General features: G+C 36.3%; 1 protein-coding gene and 1 pseudogene across 1 annotated transcript; both read left to right on the top strand.

Annotated features, from left to right (window-relative positions):
• Positions 1-285: 285 nt before the first annotated feature.
• Positions 286-4,121, top strand: LOC143612530 (transcription factor GTE9-like). Its single transcript, XM_077086495.1, has 10 exons — positions 286-1,401; positions 1,494-1,542; positions 1,630-1,746; positions 2,676-2,746; positions 2,866-2,929; positions 3,038-3,109; positions 3,185-3,300; positions 3,396-3,462; positions 3,556-3,686; positions 3,766-4,121. Exons 1-10 carry the CDS (start codon positions 289-291, stop codon positions 4,060-4,062), a joined length of 2,097 nt encoding a protein of 698 aa, XP_076942610.1. The 5' UTR covers positions 286-288; the 3' UTR covers positions 4,063-4,121.
• Positions 4,122-6,241: 2,120 nt separating this feature from the next.
• On the top strand, positions 6,242-7,025 carry LOC143612541 (TLC domain-containing protein At5g14285 pseudogene; annotated as a pseudogene).
• Positions 7,026-13,529: the final 6,504 nt, after the last annotated feature.

Genomic DNA, 13,529 nt, shown 5'->3' with positions numbered 1-13,529 from the left:
GGTGCGTTTGAATCATGCTGAGTTAACTTATCCGGCGAATTGAAGCTTGTAAATAGATCCATTTTTGCGGTTAGATCAGGCTTAATTCGCGATCTATGAAAAACTGAAGCAGATAATTTAACCTAATAATTGAAGTGTATATATAATGCCTTAATTTGATGCTGTTGTTAGAGATAGAGAGTGCATGTGGTGTTTAACTTATTAGTGATTATAGCGGAATGAATTAATAGTTAGTTGTCGATTCTTTAGGCGAGATTGATGTCTTGTTGAAAATATTTCGGGAGCGTCATGGCGAAGAAGGATCGGTTTCCCGATGCGTGTTCTGGTGGAGTTCTTCCTAATGAAGAATCTGGATGTTCTGGACATGATGGTAATGAGAATTCAAGTGGACCTAGAAAGAAATGGGTTAAGTTGAGTTCTCAAGATGGTTTTGGTGTGCCTATACGAAGCGTTCCTTTGCCGATGCTGGCGTCTTCTGAGAAACAGAAGTGGTTACTTCGGTTGCGTTCTGAGCTTGATCAGGTTAGGACGTTTCAGAAGAGAGTTGATGTGGATAGGGCTAATGCTACGGTGTCATCGTCTAGTAATATTGTTAGCTGCAGCAAGGAAGAAGGAAACCAAACAGACGTGAGGAAATCGGTTGATCCACAAGCTCAGAAAGTAAGTAGCTTGAGTCGAGGTGCTAATTTAGCGGTACCTGAGACTTTCAGTCTACTTTTAAGGAAACAGTGTGAGGGGTTGTTAAAGAAGCTGATGACACATCAGAATGGTTGGGTGTTCAATAAGCCTGTTGATGTTGTTGCATTGAAGATTCCTGATTACTTTAATGTTATTAAGAAACCGATGGATTTAGGGACAGTAAAGGCAAAACTTGGATCAGGAAGTTATTCTAGTCCATTTCGGTTTCTTGCTGATGTCAGGCTCACATTTTCCAATGCCATGACGTATAATCCTCCAGGCAATGATGTGCATATAATGGCAGATGTTCTTAGTAAGTTTTTTGAGCTAAGATGGAAGCCTATTGAGAAGAAGCTACCAGCGAGTGGTTCTCAACAGCAGGGGGTTAATGAGGAGATTAATTTAGTTAAGCCAACTCCTTCCTCAAAGAAGAGAAAAATTACCACAATTCAACCAAACCCAGAACCAGTTAAGCCAGTGATGAGTGATGATGAAAAACATAGACTAAGTAGGGAGTTGGAAGCTCATCTGGGAGATTTACCAGATAATATCATCAATTTTTTGAGGCAACATGGTTCAAACAAGAATGATGCTGGAGAGGATGAGATTGAGGTTGATATTGACAATCTTAATAACAAGACCGTTTTTGAATTACGCAAGCTGTTAGATGACCATATCCGTGAGAAACAAAATCAGGCCAAGGCAGAACCTTGCGTTATTGAGGTATTTATGTTTGTCAACCATTCATTCACAACAGAAGATTATGGCCTATGTCATGATATACTGATACGAGCATATTTCTGTTTTGAATGCAGCTTCTGAATGAATCAGGGCTTAGCAACTCAACTATGCAACTGTACAAAGGTATCCTGTTGATGTATATTTGATAACCGTTAGTACTTAGTAGTAGGTTTCCATGCTTATATTGTTACTTGTTTCAACATATTGCAGGGAATGATCTTGCGGATGAGGATGCAGATCTTGCTGGGAATGAGCCTCCTGTTTCAAGTCACACTCCAATTGAATTGGATAAAGGAACAAACATAAATAACGCCAAAGAAGCACATGGTAATTATGTTATGTATATCTGTTATCATGATTTGTATTAAATTATTCTTAAAAATATACTGATGGTTGTGATAGGTTCTTGATTTACTAGTTGAGCTTCTATATGCTTTACCATAAAAGAGAATACCATCTTAATCCCCAATAGTGTTGCCTACTTTCCATTGAGTACTTGAGTTTCTATTGGCTGAATTGGTAACATTTCAAAACTAAGCTATCAAGCTTTAACCAATGAACTTTAGTGCTCAAATGGTCTCCATTGAACTCCCCCATAGGGTATGTTGAATGAGAATTGATAAATATCTGGCTTTTGTTCATTTGTAGGGAATGCTAGTTTGTTAGGATCATTGATTGTTTACATGGCCATCCTTGTTTTCACAATATAGTTTCCAATATGTATGAAATATGTCAATCATATTTACACTTTAAAGGACACTTAACAGTTCTTTTATTAGACACAAACTATTTTAGCTTTGAAGTTTTGGTGTAACAGGAATATAATCAACATAGTAACTGTTTTGGTGCTAAATCAACGGTTTCTAATCATTGTAAAGAAGTAGAGATGGTAGTTTTTTTTTTCTATAGCAGACAAGTGAAGATGATTGAAAAGGATAAGAGAAGTGTAAGCTAGAGAAAAAATAGAAACAGTTATTAATATTTCTATTTTTAAGCTAAAGTTCATATAATTGAAGTGATGCATAGTTTTAGTTGGATATGTTAGATAGTTAAAGTTTCACAGTACAAAGAATACCATCTCTTCTAACTAATTAGAGCATAACCTATTTATTGCTCTACTATCCTATTTAATTGCTAGTCAAACTCAAAGTCTGTATGTTTAACCTGATGGTTTTGTTATAATAGGTCTTGTATAAATATGACATTTTAGATTACCTTATATTGTTTGATAGTTGTTTTTATATGGTTGCTTTCAGATTCTGATTCTAGTTCTGCTGAAAATGAGCTAAAAGATGTTAAAGCTTCTAGTTCTTTTAGTGGAGCAAAGGTATTACCTGAATTTCTAAGTTTATTATGCGTATATGATATTTAGTCCGAGACAGCAGACACCATTATGTAACCTTTGCCAAGTGAAATCTCTTGTGTACCTAATATCCATATATATAGGAAACCGCTGTGGCTGGAGCAGATATAGACCAGAAGACAGGCATGACTTATCCTGTTGAAAAGAGTGAGTTTTTTTTTTATTATTTATATAATAAACATAGAGTAACAATTTTTTTTTACTTTTATTTTTTACAAGTTTTTCTTATGGCTGGTTGATACACATGATATTTAGTCACAGTTAGTGCATCAGATCATGCTGAGCAGAAGCCAAACTCCAATGAATCAGATAGCCAGAAAGATGATGGTAAGCATTGCACACATGTCCATTATTTACTGTTTGTAGGTCTTTTGGTAACATCATTTGTTTCTCCAAATGCAGGGGATAGTGCTCCAAGTGGAAGGCCGGTTTCACCTGATAAGCTCTACAGGGCTGCTCTTTTAAAAGGCCGATTTGCTGATACAATTTTAAAAGCTCGTGAAAAAACATTCAATCAGGTTGGTAACAAAATCAGTTGCTATATCCTGCAGTATACCTACCACTCTACCAGCCTTTTCAGATTGTATAGTGCTGGTGTTATTTTATTTTGCAGGATGAAAAAGCTGACCCGGAGAAATTACGTCGTGAGAAAGAACAACTTGAAAATCAAAAAAGGAAAGGTTAGAAAGAGCTTGAAATTATTGATAAATTACAAAGGTTTGAGGCTTTGAAGGTGAATTAAATAAAATGCATTTGACTTTTATATTGACTAGAAAAAGCGAGGCTACAAGCAGAAGCCAAAGCGGCAGAAAATGCTAGAAGGCGAGTTGAGGCGGAAGCTGCTGCAGAGGCAAAACGAAAACGAGACCTTGAACGTGAAGCAGCTCGACAGGCATTGTTAAAGGTATCTTAATCTTCTTATAATTATTGGTAACAATAAATATTATTATGAGAATGGATGATATGATTTTTGTTGAATATAGATCGAAAAGACGGTTGAGATTGATGAGGCATCTCGATTCCTGAAAGACTTAGAAATGCTAAGGACTGCAGACCCTGAACAGTTTCTGCCAAGTTGCTTTGATGAGATAAGTCCTGAACACGATTCGCTTGATAGGTTAGGTAGTTTCAAGTTTGGGTCTAGCAATCCGTTGGAACAACTGGGGTTGTACATGAAAAGGGATGAACATGAAGACGAAGATGAAGAAGAAATCGGGTTAGAGGCTGCTAATGGGAATGGGGTGGTAACAAATGATGTGGAGGAAGGGGAAATCAAGTGAGTGGTGGTGTGTAATATTATAAGTTATGGTGGTTAGAAAGAATTTTGGCATGATGTTTGTTGTATGCATGATGTGATGGTGTTAAATTAAGCAATGGTGAAATGGTTGGTACTAATGCATGATTTCAACTATCACATGCCTTTCTTTTCTATATTTAGAAACGTTTGTTTTTACTTTTTCATTTTCGGGCTAGTTGTGGTTGGACTAGTTAAAGTTTCATGTTACTTTCATGTAGGCAGTGTGATTTAACTAACTTATTTATTAGTTGGGATTTGCTAGTTGCCCGTTATTATGTTAATTTAAATCCCATAACTAACACAACATAACGCCACAAAGGCATGGCGTATCGGGCTTATGAGTGCTTACCTTAGCTTTAACGCCTCTTTTGCAGCCCTGCAACAACTTTATAGAAGTATTAAAGATATTTAACATTAATTTCTCTAATGTGTGTTGGTGATATGACAAGTAATTCATACTTTATATATTAAAGAGATTTAACATGATTTTCTAATGTTTGTTGGTGATATGACAGGTAATTCATAATTTTAAAACGTACAATTGGATTTTGATGATCACCGTTTAGTTGTCATGGAAACCAAAATGAAATTAGCATGGATTATTGTTGAACAATAATAATAAATAAATTCTAGTTTTTCTTTAAAAGAAATCATATTAGCCATCATGCGTCAAGCTTTGTTGTAAAGGGGTTTCATTTTGGTTTTTGGGTGGTGCTGAGTTCGAATCTTTTAAACTTAAAACTAATAAGGCTATTTACTATGGTGGGAGGCTTTAAAGCCCTTCCACAATGCCACGTCATGGCCAAGGGCGTACTGGGGGTTTTAACGCCCCAAACTATAATGCCCCTATATGGTTTAACGCCCCAAGGGGCTTTAAACATGAAATGTATATAAATATTTTTATAATTTACATTGAGTTAAGTCTTTAGAAGAGTCAATCCATGCACGTGCCAACACCGTCGCCTCATCCATGTCCCACTTTAATCTTTCGACCTTTCCCTAGTTGTTTGACCGTCAGGTTTCTTTTTATGACTTCGTTTACGACGAAGTTGCAGTTCGGATACTTGGGTTTGGGGTATTAGGGTTTCGGGTACTTGCGAAGACATATACGACATTGGTGGTCGAAAGGAGATATCGTTGAACGGTTGAATGGGTGGAGGCATTATGGGTCTCTATAACCTTGTTGGTTGGCAAAGAAATGGTTGTTAGGGTCATTGCTATTTGCAAGCAAAAAAGACCACCACAATTAAGCAGATACCATGGGTTCAGGTTTGAGTTTTGGTTTGAGCTCAAGCTTGGATTTGGGTTTGGGTTTGGGTTTGGGTTCATGGTTGTAGAAGGTTAAGAGATTTGTTTGAGTAAAATGGTGTAGAGAGATTTTTTTAAGTAAAATAATAGTGTTTGTTTAAGAATTTATTATAGAAAGTTGTTTGAGTAAAATAGGTTAATTTTTTATTTTTTTATATTTAATTTTTAAATGGTCATAAGAGCATTCTCATCCTATCCCCCAAAATTTTGTGAGGGGAGTTTGTAAATTATAGGGTTGAGTTTTGAGTGATTGTGAGTGTAAATTATAGGGTGGAGAGAGAAAAGATAGTGATTTTTTGTAAATTTGAGGAAAAGGTAGTGATTTTTTGTAAATTATCGGGTAGAGAGAAAAAACTGTAATAAAAAAAGTATAAAAAATATTATTTAATTAAACAAGAGAAAGAAATGTACTGTTTTTTAGTGTAATTATAGAAATGAGGATGTGAGATGGGTTGAGAATGCTCTAATACTATTAGGATACGAGGAGGACCCACAAAAACCACATATTAGCGCCAGTCTTCGTGACCCCCCCCCCCCATCTTCTCCCTTGAGCGTCCATTCAAAGCCGCCCCTTGATGGTGTTACTTTCCAAAACAGTCTCATAAGCGCCCCTTTGAACGCCCATAACGAACCACCTAACAGATGAAATTTTGTCGTCTCTTGACAAAAAGTAAAAGGAAATGGTAGGAAACTAGTAAAAGTAAGGAGTAAAACCGGTAAGATGCCTAACTGAGGAAGTGATGGCGGTTGACACTTGGAGAAGCTGCCACTTGGTTTTGCTTCTGTTTCTGTATCTATTAACACACACACTTTGGATTCATCAGTTAATTAACAATCTATTTAGGGTTTCACCAATGGATCCCACCATCCCAATTTCATCACCATACCTCCCACTCTTCTTCTCCATCTTCTTAACCATCTACTCCTCCGCCCACTTCCTCCTCTTCCGCCACTGGACCACCACCCTCCGCCCAATCGCCGCCAGCTGCCTCATCTCACTCGCCCACGGCACTCCCGCAGTCCTCTTAGCCATCAATTCCATCACAATCACACCATCCAACCACACACACACCTTCGCCTCACCCAACACCACTTCCCAAAACACCGTATTGGAATACAGCATTGCCTACTTCACCACAGACCTCTTCCACTACCTCCTTTTCAACCCGACCGACGTCCTCTTCATCGGCCACCATTTAGCCACTCTTTTCGTCTTCGTAACATGCCGGTACCTCGTCGCCCATGGCGCCTACGGGATTCTGGTCCTGCTTATTCTCGCGGAGGTCACTAGCTTCTTTCAGAACGTGTGGACGCTTGCTGGCGCGTTGAAGCCCGAGTCGAAAGTCGCACACCAGGTGTTCAATGTTTTGTCTCCGCCTTTTTACGCGTTGTATTCGGTTGTTAGAGGGGTGTTCGGGCCTATCTTTGTTTACAAAATGATTGTTTTTTATTTTAGTGGCGCTGCGGATAGTGTTATTCCTAGGTGGGTTTGGGTTTCGTGGGTTTGCGTTGTGGTTGCCGCTATTTTAGTTAGTATACTGTGGATTTGCAACCGGTGGATCGAGTTGTATAGAGAAAAGGTAGGTAGAGTTGAGAAGGAGAAGAAAATTAGATAGGAAAGTTTAGTGAAATACTTGAGACTTGGAGGCGTATTCCTTGTGAATCATCCGTTTATCTCAAAGAAAACCAAGAAAACCATGTACCGGTGCTAGATTTTTAAATAGTACAATAAAATGTTGCAGGTAGTGCTATGAATCTTATTGTTTTGACTTAGTTTATGTATTTTGTTTCATAAATACTGCAATCACAGGCAATACTATACTTGCCACCGCTTGTACTTTTATACGATTGATGATTGGGATGATGATAAATAATAATCTGACTTGATATTCTTCCATTTGTTTTCCCATGCTGTCATTTTAGAATGTAGCTTCAACGCAGAAGTGTGTTTGTCTGATGCAGATGACGTTACCATCTGACAAACTTCACGTAATTAAAATTTTGCAATTTTAGAAGTTTGTATATTTAGAACTGTTCTTACTTCTTAGCAGTTTGCATATCTGGGATTTTGATGGTCCAATCATTTTAATTGTGTTTCATGCATTACTGGTCACGGTTTCCTTTTATGCTAAATAAGGTTTCATGTTTTATTTCAAAATTTTATTTCTGGTAGAAATAGGATGACAAGAAAGCTCTCTTGCATTTAACAAATGCATATGAAATACGCTTCAACATTTGTGCTTGGAACTGTGTTTTTTTTTAGTCTAGAAATAATGGAAAGCTTTAACCATGGCAGTCACATGCCACTGTTTTTGCATTTCTTCCATTCTGGTATTACAGACGGCTTCACATGGTTATTCTGAGTAGCAGCTTATGGTTTGGGACTTGCCTCACAAACACTTAAATTCAGGTAGTGTGTTTCTACTTCCTCTCTTCTATCCCAGCTACAGTCTACATGTGTCTACTCTAGAAATGTATGTTTTTTTGGGAATTTAACAGCGGAAATATTTTTTACAGATATGCAGACAACACGGTGGTCAAAATGAAGTGAAGGAAGAGCTGGCACTTTTGCAAGTAAGTTTCTTGACTCATTCTATGTCCTTCTTAGCAATCTTTCAATGTGTTACCCTAAGATAGTTTAAAGGGATCTTCTCTATTCAAAGTTGGTTATAATACCATCAAACTGTTTCCTGTTGTTTGAAATACCATGGCTGCCTTTGGCTTCTTTTGAATACTTGTCTTTTCAAGAGAAGCTTGCATATATTGGCTGCGACAATGATCTGCCTTAATCCTCCAATAGGTGCTATGATCAGATCATCAAAGCAACTCCTAATATCATACACACCTGGAATTTATACACACACACACACGCACAGAGTGATCAGCAAATGTCTAAAATGTTTGAAGAATGAGAAAATGAGTCTTTTGGCATACCCAATTGGTAATCCAAGATAAACCCCACTTGTATAGTTAACAACCCCCTCCCCCATCTTGTGTATTTTATATAAGATAATAAAATATACACACATAAAACGGTCAGTCCTTTATGTACACCAAAGAAACTAGCTCTTCTCTTTTATATACTTATACAGTGATAGTTTTCTATCTTCTGTCTATATACTAGCACATTGATGCTAACTATCAATCTATTATCCGCTTTTTGTAATTGTATCCAAAGCGTTAGTGATTTATAAATAAAATTGGCAAGAGAGTTTAAAGATGCTTGTGGGTAAGCCCAACCCTACCTGCACTATAAAGACTTGCTTTTCGACCCGTTAATCGTTTACTCATATTGTTCATTTTGATTCCTCTATACATTTCCAAAGTAGTCCACTTTAGATTGTAAGTTTGACAAGTACAGTTTAATCATATCAAATAACGGCATTGCATACTCTACAAAACGAACATAAGAAACTTTAGATTGTTGTTTTTATTACATTGTGTTGCTAAAGAATAGAGATAGCGTTTACCTCCATTAACATGAATGACATTGACAACAAACAAATTAGCCATGGTTATGAATGACAAAAAAACAATATTATGATACAAACCATCAGAACAGGTCGGGGCAGACCCGGTTGCTACTGGCGGGAGGTAATTCAAAGTGGAAAGTAGTTGACGGTTTTAGGAAGTAACAATCTAGTAACTGTTAGGAGCATAGTTATTAAAAGCCCTCGCTTCTTGCGCCTAGGCTCATTTTTCAGGCAAAGCTCAATAAATGCGCTTCTAGTTCCTAGGCGAGCGCTTCGGCATGTCTATGCCAAGAACATGAGAACATAAAAGCCGCGCAAAAGAAACGCAAGGGGTGCTATTGAAACTTAGATCTAGGATAAGCCAAAGGCATTATATTGATACATTTTGTAATTCAAGTTTTGGAATCACATTTGAATCTTGACTATTTTAGAACTTTTGGTACTATTTAGATGATATTAAATATTATATAATAGCTTTTGTTTATTTTATTTGAAGAATAGTATTATTTTTCATATACATAATATATTTTAAATGTTTTATTTAAGTGCGCTTATTTTTCCTCAGGCCCTCGCTTATTTTGCGCCTTGCGCCTAGGCCCTAAGCGAGGCCTATACTCCTTGAGTACGCTTAACGCATTTGAGAACTACGGTTAGGAGTAGTATTAAAATTACGCTCTCGTTCAATGTCTTGTCGATGTTTATGTTTATCAAATTAGGGTTTTTATACCTTGTAATCGGAGATTAGCCATCTTGAATCAGGCCCTTTATCTTAATTTCAAGCAGTCGATTTCCAGTTGCTACATATTATTGTAATCTTTTGTGAATGTTTTATCCAGGATATCTTTTTTTTGAGTACCTGAAGGACATGACTGGTGCAGCTAAAAGAGTCCAGATATGGAACTGAAACTGGTGAGACAGGAGAGTACCAAATTGACTGAAGCAAAGATCATGTTGAAAACTTGAAATATGTGAGTTTTATGTCTTTGCAGTTATCGTTGCAAAACGCTTTTATGCCCGATATTAGTATAGAAGCATACTTTACATAAAATAAAGTCACGTGATATTCAATTTATAATCGCAAATGTGTTTTATTTTATTAAATATAATTTGAAAGTAGGAGTTGCTTATAGTTTGAAATTTTACAGATATCAATTGGTGGCTTCATATCTACCATCTTTTTACCTTGTTTTTGTTTTACAGTTATCGGTGTTTACGTGTCGTTCTAGGCTGGTGCTAAATGGGGCGGTAACCTATGTTAGGACCAGACGTCTTGAGACAGTTTAAGCTCGTTGTTAATAAGACACTCCGTTATAAGGGGCTCTGGGCTGGCACTCCGAGTGTTAATAAGATGCACACTTGTTCAAATTACCAAATGTAAATAATTGTGCACTTGCTCAAATTACCAAGCGGGTGACACTTGTTCAATTACCAAGTGTTAATAGCACATACATTTGCTCATATTGCCAAGCGGCGGGTCATGCTTGGTCAAATTATCGAGTGTTAACAAGGCACAGGCTTGCCTGAATTACCAAGCAATGGGTTTCATTTGTTCAAATTACCAAGTGTTAATAACATGTACGTTTTGCTGAAATTATCAAGTATTAATAAGACGTGCTTGCATGAATTAACCTGCTATGAAAACTTGGAATGGTTGTGGCGGTTACCCAGCCCAACCGGTGGCGAGGCTTGGGCTTAGTCACTGTGGTAACCGAAGTCACAAACCCAGTATCTTGGGGGGTGACCGTGCTTAATATCTATGAGAATTTTCGGACGAACTCGCGTAAATTTACCTACTAAACAAAAAAAGGGCAGTGACCGCTTACCCATTTAATGTACCACGTTTACCCTAATTATAAAGATGTTTTAGAACTAATTAGCCACCAACGGACCCAGCTCTTTACTTCTTTAGGTGGGAATAGAGGCCCACGTAATTTCTTAAAAAAGTAGTTTATGGCCCTGTATGAAGTCTTGTGGCCCACTATACATATTGAAATAAATTGAGTCTATGGCCCAATTGGCCCATACTAATCCTTTATAACTTGAAACTTAATTTTGTTAAGTTTTTTTCTTTGATTTTGTCTTAAACTAGTATTTAGCCCTCACGTTCCGGCGTGGGCATAAAACAATGAAAAAAGTAGTGTTGAAACGTTCTGTCGAACCAGTGTTGAAGGGTCGTCGAAATTATAAAAGATGAAAAATATATGGTTAAAAGTAAAAGATGAAAAGTATGTATAAGGTTCAAAGTAAAAAAAAAATAATAAAGTAATTATATATTATATTGTTCCCACCAACATTTGAGAGCGGTTTAAAGTCTTGAACATTCCATCTTAGCTTTGAAAGCTTGTAGAAGGGGCAGTTCAGAGCGGTTTGGTTCTCTCTTTCTTTTACGGTTTCTATTCTCCCCCGGAGCTGGTAACCGGTGCAGAAAAAGTGATTTATAAAACGTAGCTATTGAAAGCCATCATAAATAATCTGTTCTATTTGATACCCTCCTCTCTGTTCTTTAGCTCAATAATCAGACACGCTATTGATTCTGTTTCTGCTCGATTACGGTGGTGCCATATCTTCAAGGTAAGAACTCACCCTTTATTATTATGATTTATATTGCATTTAGGGTTACGCCATGGTGCACTAATCAGCTTCTCAGATTCATATTTGAAAGAAAAATATGTATTTGTTGTTTGATTTGTTCGAGTATGTGCCCTATCAGATTACAATCATGTTACTTGTATCCAACTGGTTGAAAGAAAATGTGAAGGCTCTACTTGAAATTGAGATGCGATTTCGAATTTGGATGAACTTCATTACAATTTTGACACTTGATGTAGAGTTTGATATTTGATGTAATTATGTCTAACCTTCATTTGAATTTCACCAATTATTGCTTCTATTTGTGGTTAATTTTGTGCATTAGGATGTTGGATGATTATAGAGGAGATGATCAATGATGGTATGCATTGAAGGTTGGATGATTATAAACTTCAAATGTTTTCGTTTTCTATTTTTTTTTATTTTGTTCTTTGTATTTGAAGGCTCGCTCACTTATTTTTTTTCTTTGTATTTGAAGGTAATTTGGTGTGAATGTGTTTTGGCATCTATTGTACCACAATCTGGGGTGGGAGTGTGTGCATGAGTTTTGGATCACCAAGGGAATTTATTGTAGCTGTGGGTGTCTTCAATTGGTTTGTGGTAGAATACTTCCTTTCGTGTTCTTTGCCTTCGTGTGGTGTGAGTTTCTTTTCCTGGGTGTCATACCATCATGGGGATGGTAAAACATTTGCAGGGGCGTGTTCTATAAAGCGGATCAACAAGAACACCCTAGATGAAAAAAATTGAGAGAACAAAAAGGTTACATCAGCAGCATGTTAAAAAGGTGGATAGAAGAGTCAAAGGATAGGGGAGCTGCAAAATTAGGAAGAGTGCTTAGGATGTATTGAATCTAAGAAAACAACCCCAAGAAATTAGTTCATCAACAAAATGACAAAGGGCAAAAAGGAATATCATGTAAATGCAATAAGCAAATTCAAAGGTTGGAGGAACTAGAAGCAAGCTGGTATACATTGAAGACAAAGAAAGTTGGTACTATTATCCCCGCAAAGAGAAACCTTGGCCCATTAACGAAGAAGGCCCGCTGCATGGCTGTGAAAGCAATTGATCTCTACTCAATTTAGTTGTTTTGGGTCAATTACCATGACCTAGGCATCTTATATGTTAAAGAAACTATGCAAATGGTTGTATGGCAGCATCTTGCTGAACTTGTCCATGTACCTTTTCTGTGTTAATTAATGATAGATTGCTGGAAAGAAAATTAAGCTTATTGCTTGCATTTGCTGTTGACTTTGTAAATTAAAATGATGGATGATAATAGGGTGGAGGTGATCAATGTTGGTATGCAAGAGTTTTATGCATAAAAAATACAATTACGTAAGCTTATTATTTAATAAACCCAGGGTCAGTTTTTAACTCATAAGTTAAATGAGTTAAAATTTTATCTTAAGCGTTGACTATTTGGGTTTAGAATGCAAAAAATGATTGTTTTGTCATTATGACATTAAATTACCTGGTCACCAAGCGGGTATAAAACTAGTTAAGACATATTTGTCATGAACTTTCTTGGTAAATGAATAAGTTCTTCATCGGAGAGAGTATACACATAAAAACATTATTTACAAGCAACTATGCAAGATACAATATGCATGGCACGTTATACAAGCTTGCACAACAAAGTTCCTAATTGTATATATAAATCCTAAAGCAAGGCCGTCTTTAAGAATCCTTTAAAATTTTAGGGCTTGTGACAAACAGAAAAAAGGGTATTTAAAATCGTGTTTTTAATTATGTGATAAATAATTTAATAACTTTACAAATTGGGTTGTATTTTCAAAGCCAATACGGAACAAAGCAATATAATAATATTAATAATAATAGTAATAATAAAAAGTTACTAAAATAACCAATATAAAACATAGAAAAGAAAGTTTTTTATATAAAATTAAAAAACCACCAAAAGAATTAAACCCTTATATAAAATTAAATGCACCATCAAAAGGAATCGCATCCATGACATTTTATACCGTATACTATTACTATTTCCTTTCCACCAAAGAGTCATTTTATTTGTTTATGTTTAAAAACAAAATTAATACTAAAATATATATTATTTTTTTAA

The sequence above is a fragment of the Bidens hawaiensis genome, unplaced genomic scaffold (genome assembly GCF_021521415.1).
Source record: "Bidens hawaiensis isolate Kalapana, Puna unplaced genomic scaffold, B.hawaiensis_p1.1 tig00034742_1, whole genome shotgun sequence".
Classification (NCBI taxonomy): Eukaryota; Viridiplantae; Streptophyta; class Magnoliopsida; order Asterales; family Asteraceae; genus Bidens; species Bidens hawaiensis.
This window is presented reverse-complemented; position numbering and strand designations above follow the sequence as displayed.

Coding starts and splice junctions, on each gene's coding strand:
- LOC143612530 (XM_077086495.1), top strand. CDS start 289: ATGGCGAAGAAGGATCGGTTTCCCGATGCGTGTTCTGGTGGAGTTCTT. Junction 3,301..3,395: donor GTGAAAAAACATTCAATCAG/GTTGGTAACAAA, acceptor TTTATTTTGCAG/GATGAAAAAGCTGACCCGGA. Junction 3,463..3,555: donor TGAAAATCAAAAAAGGAAAG/GTTAGAAAGAGC, acceptor TATATTGACTAG/AAAAAGCGAGGCTACAAGCA.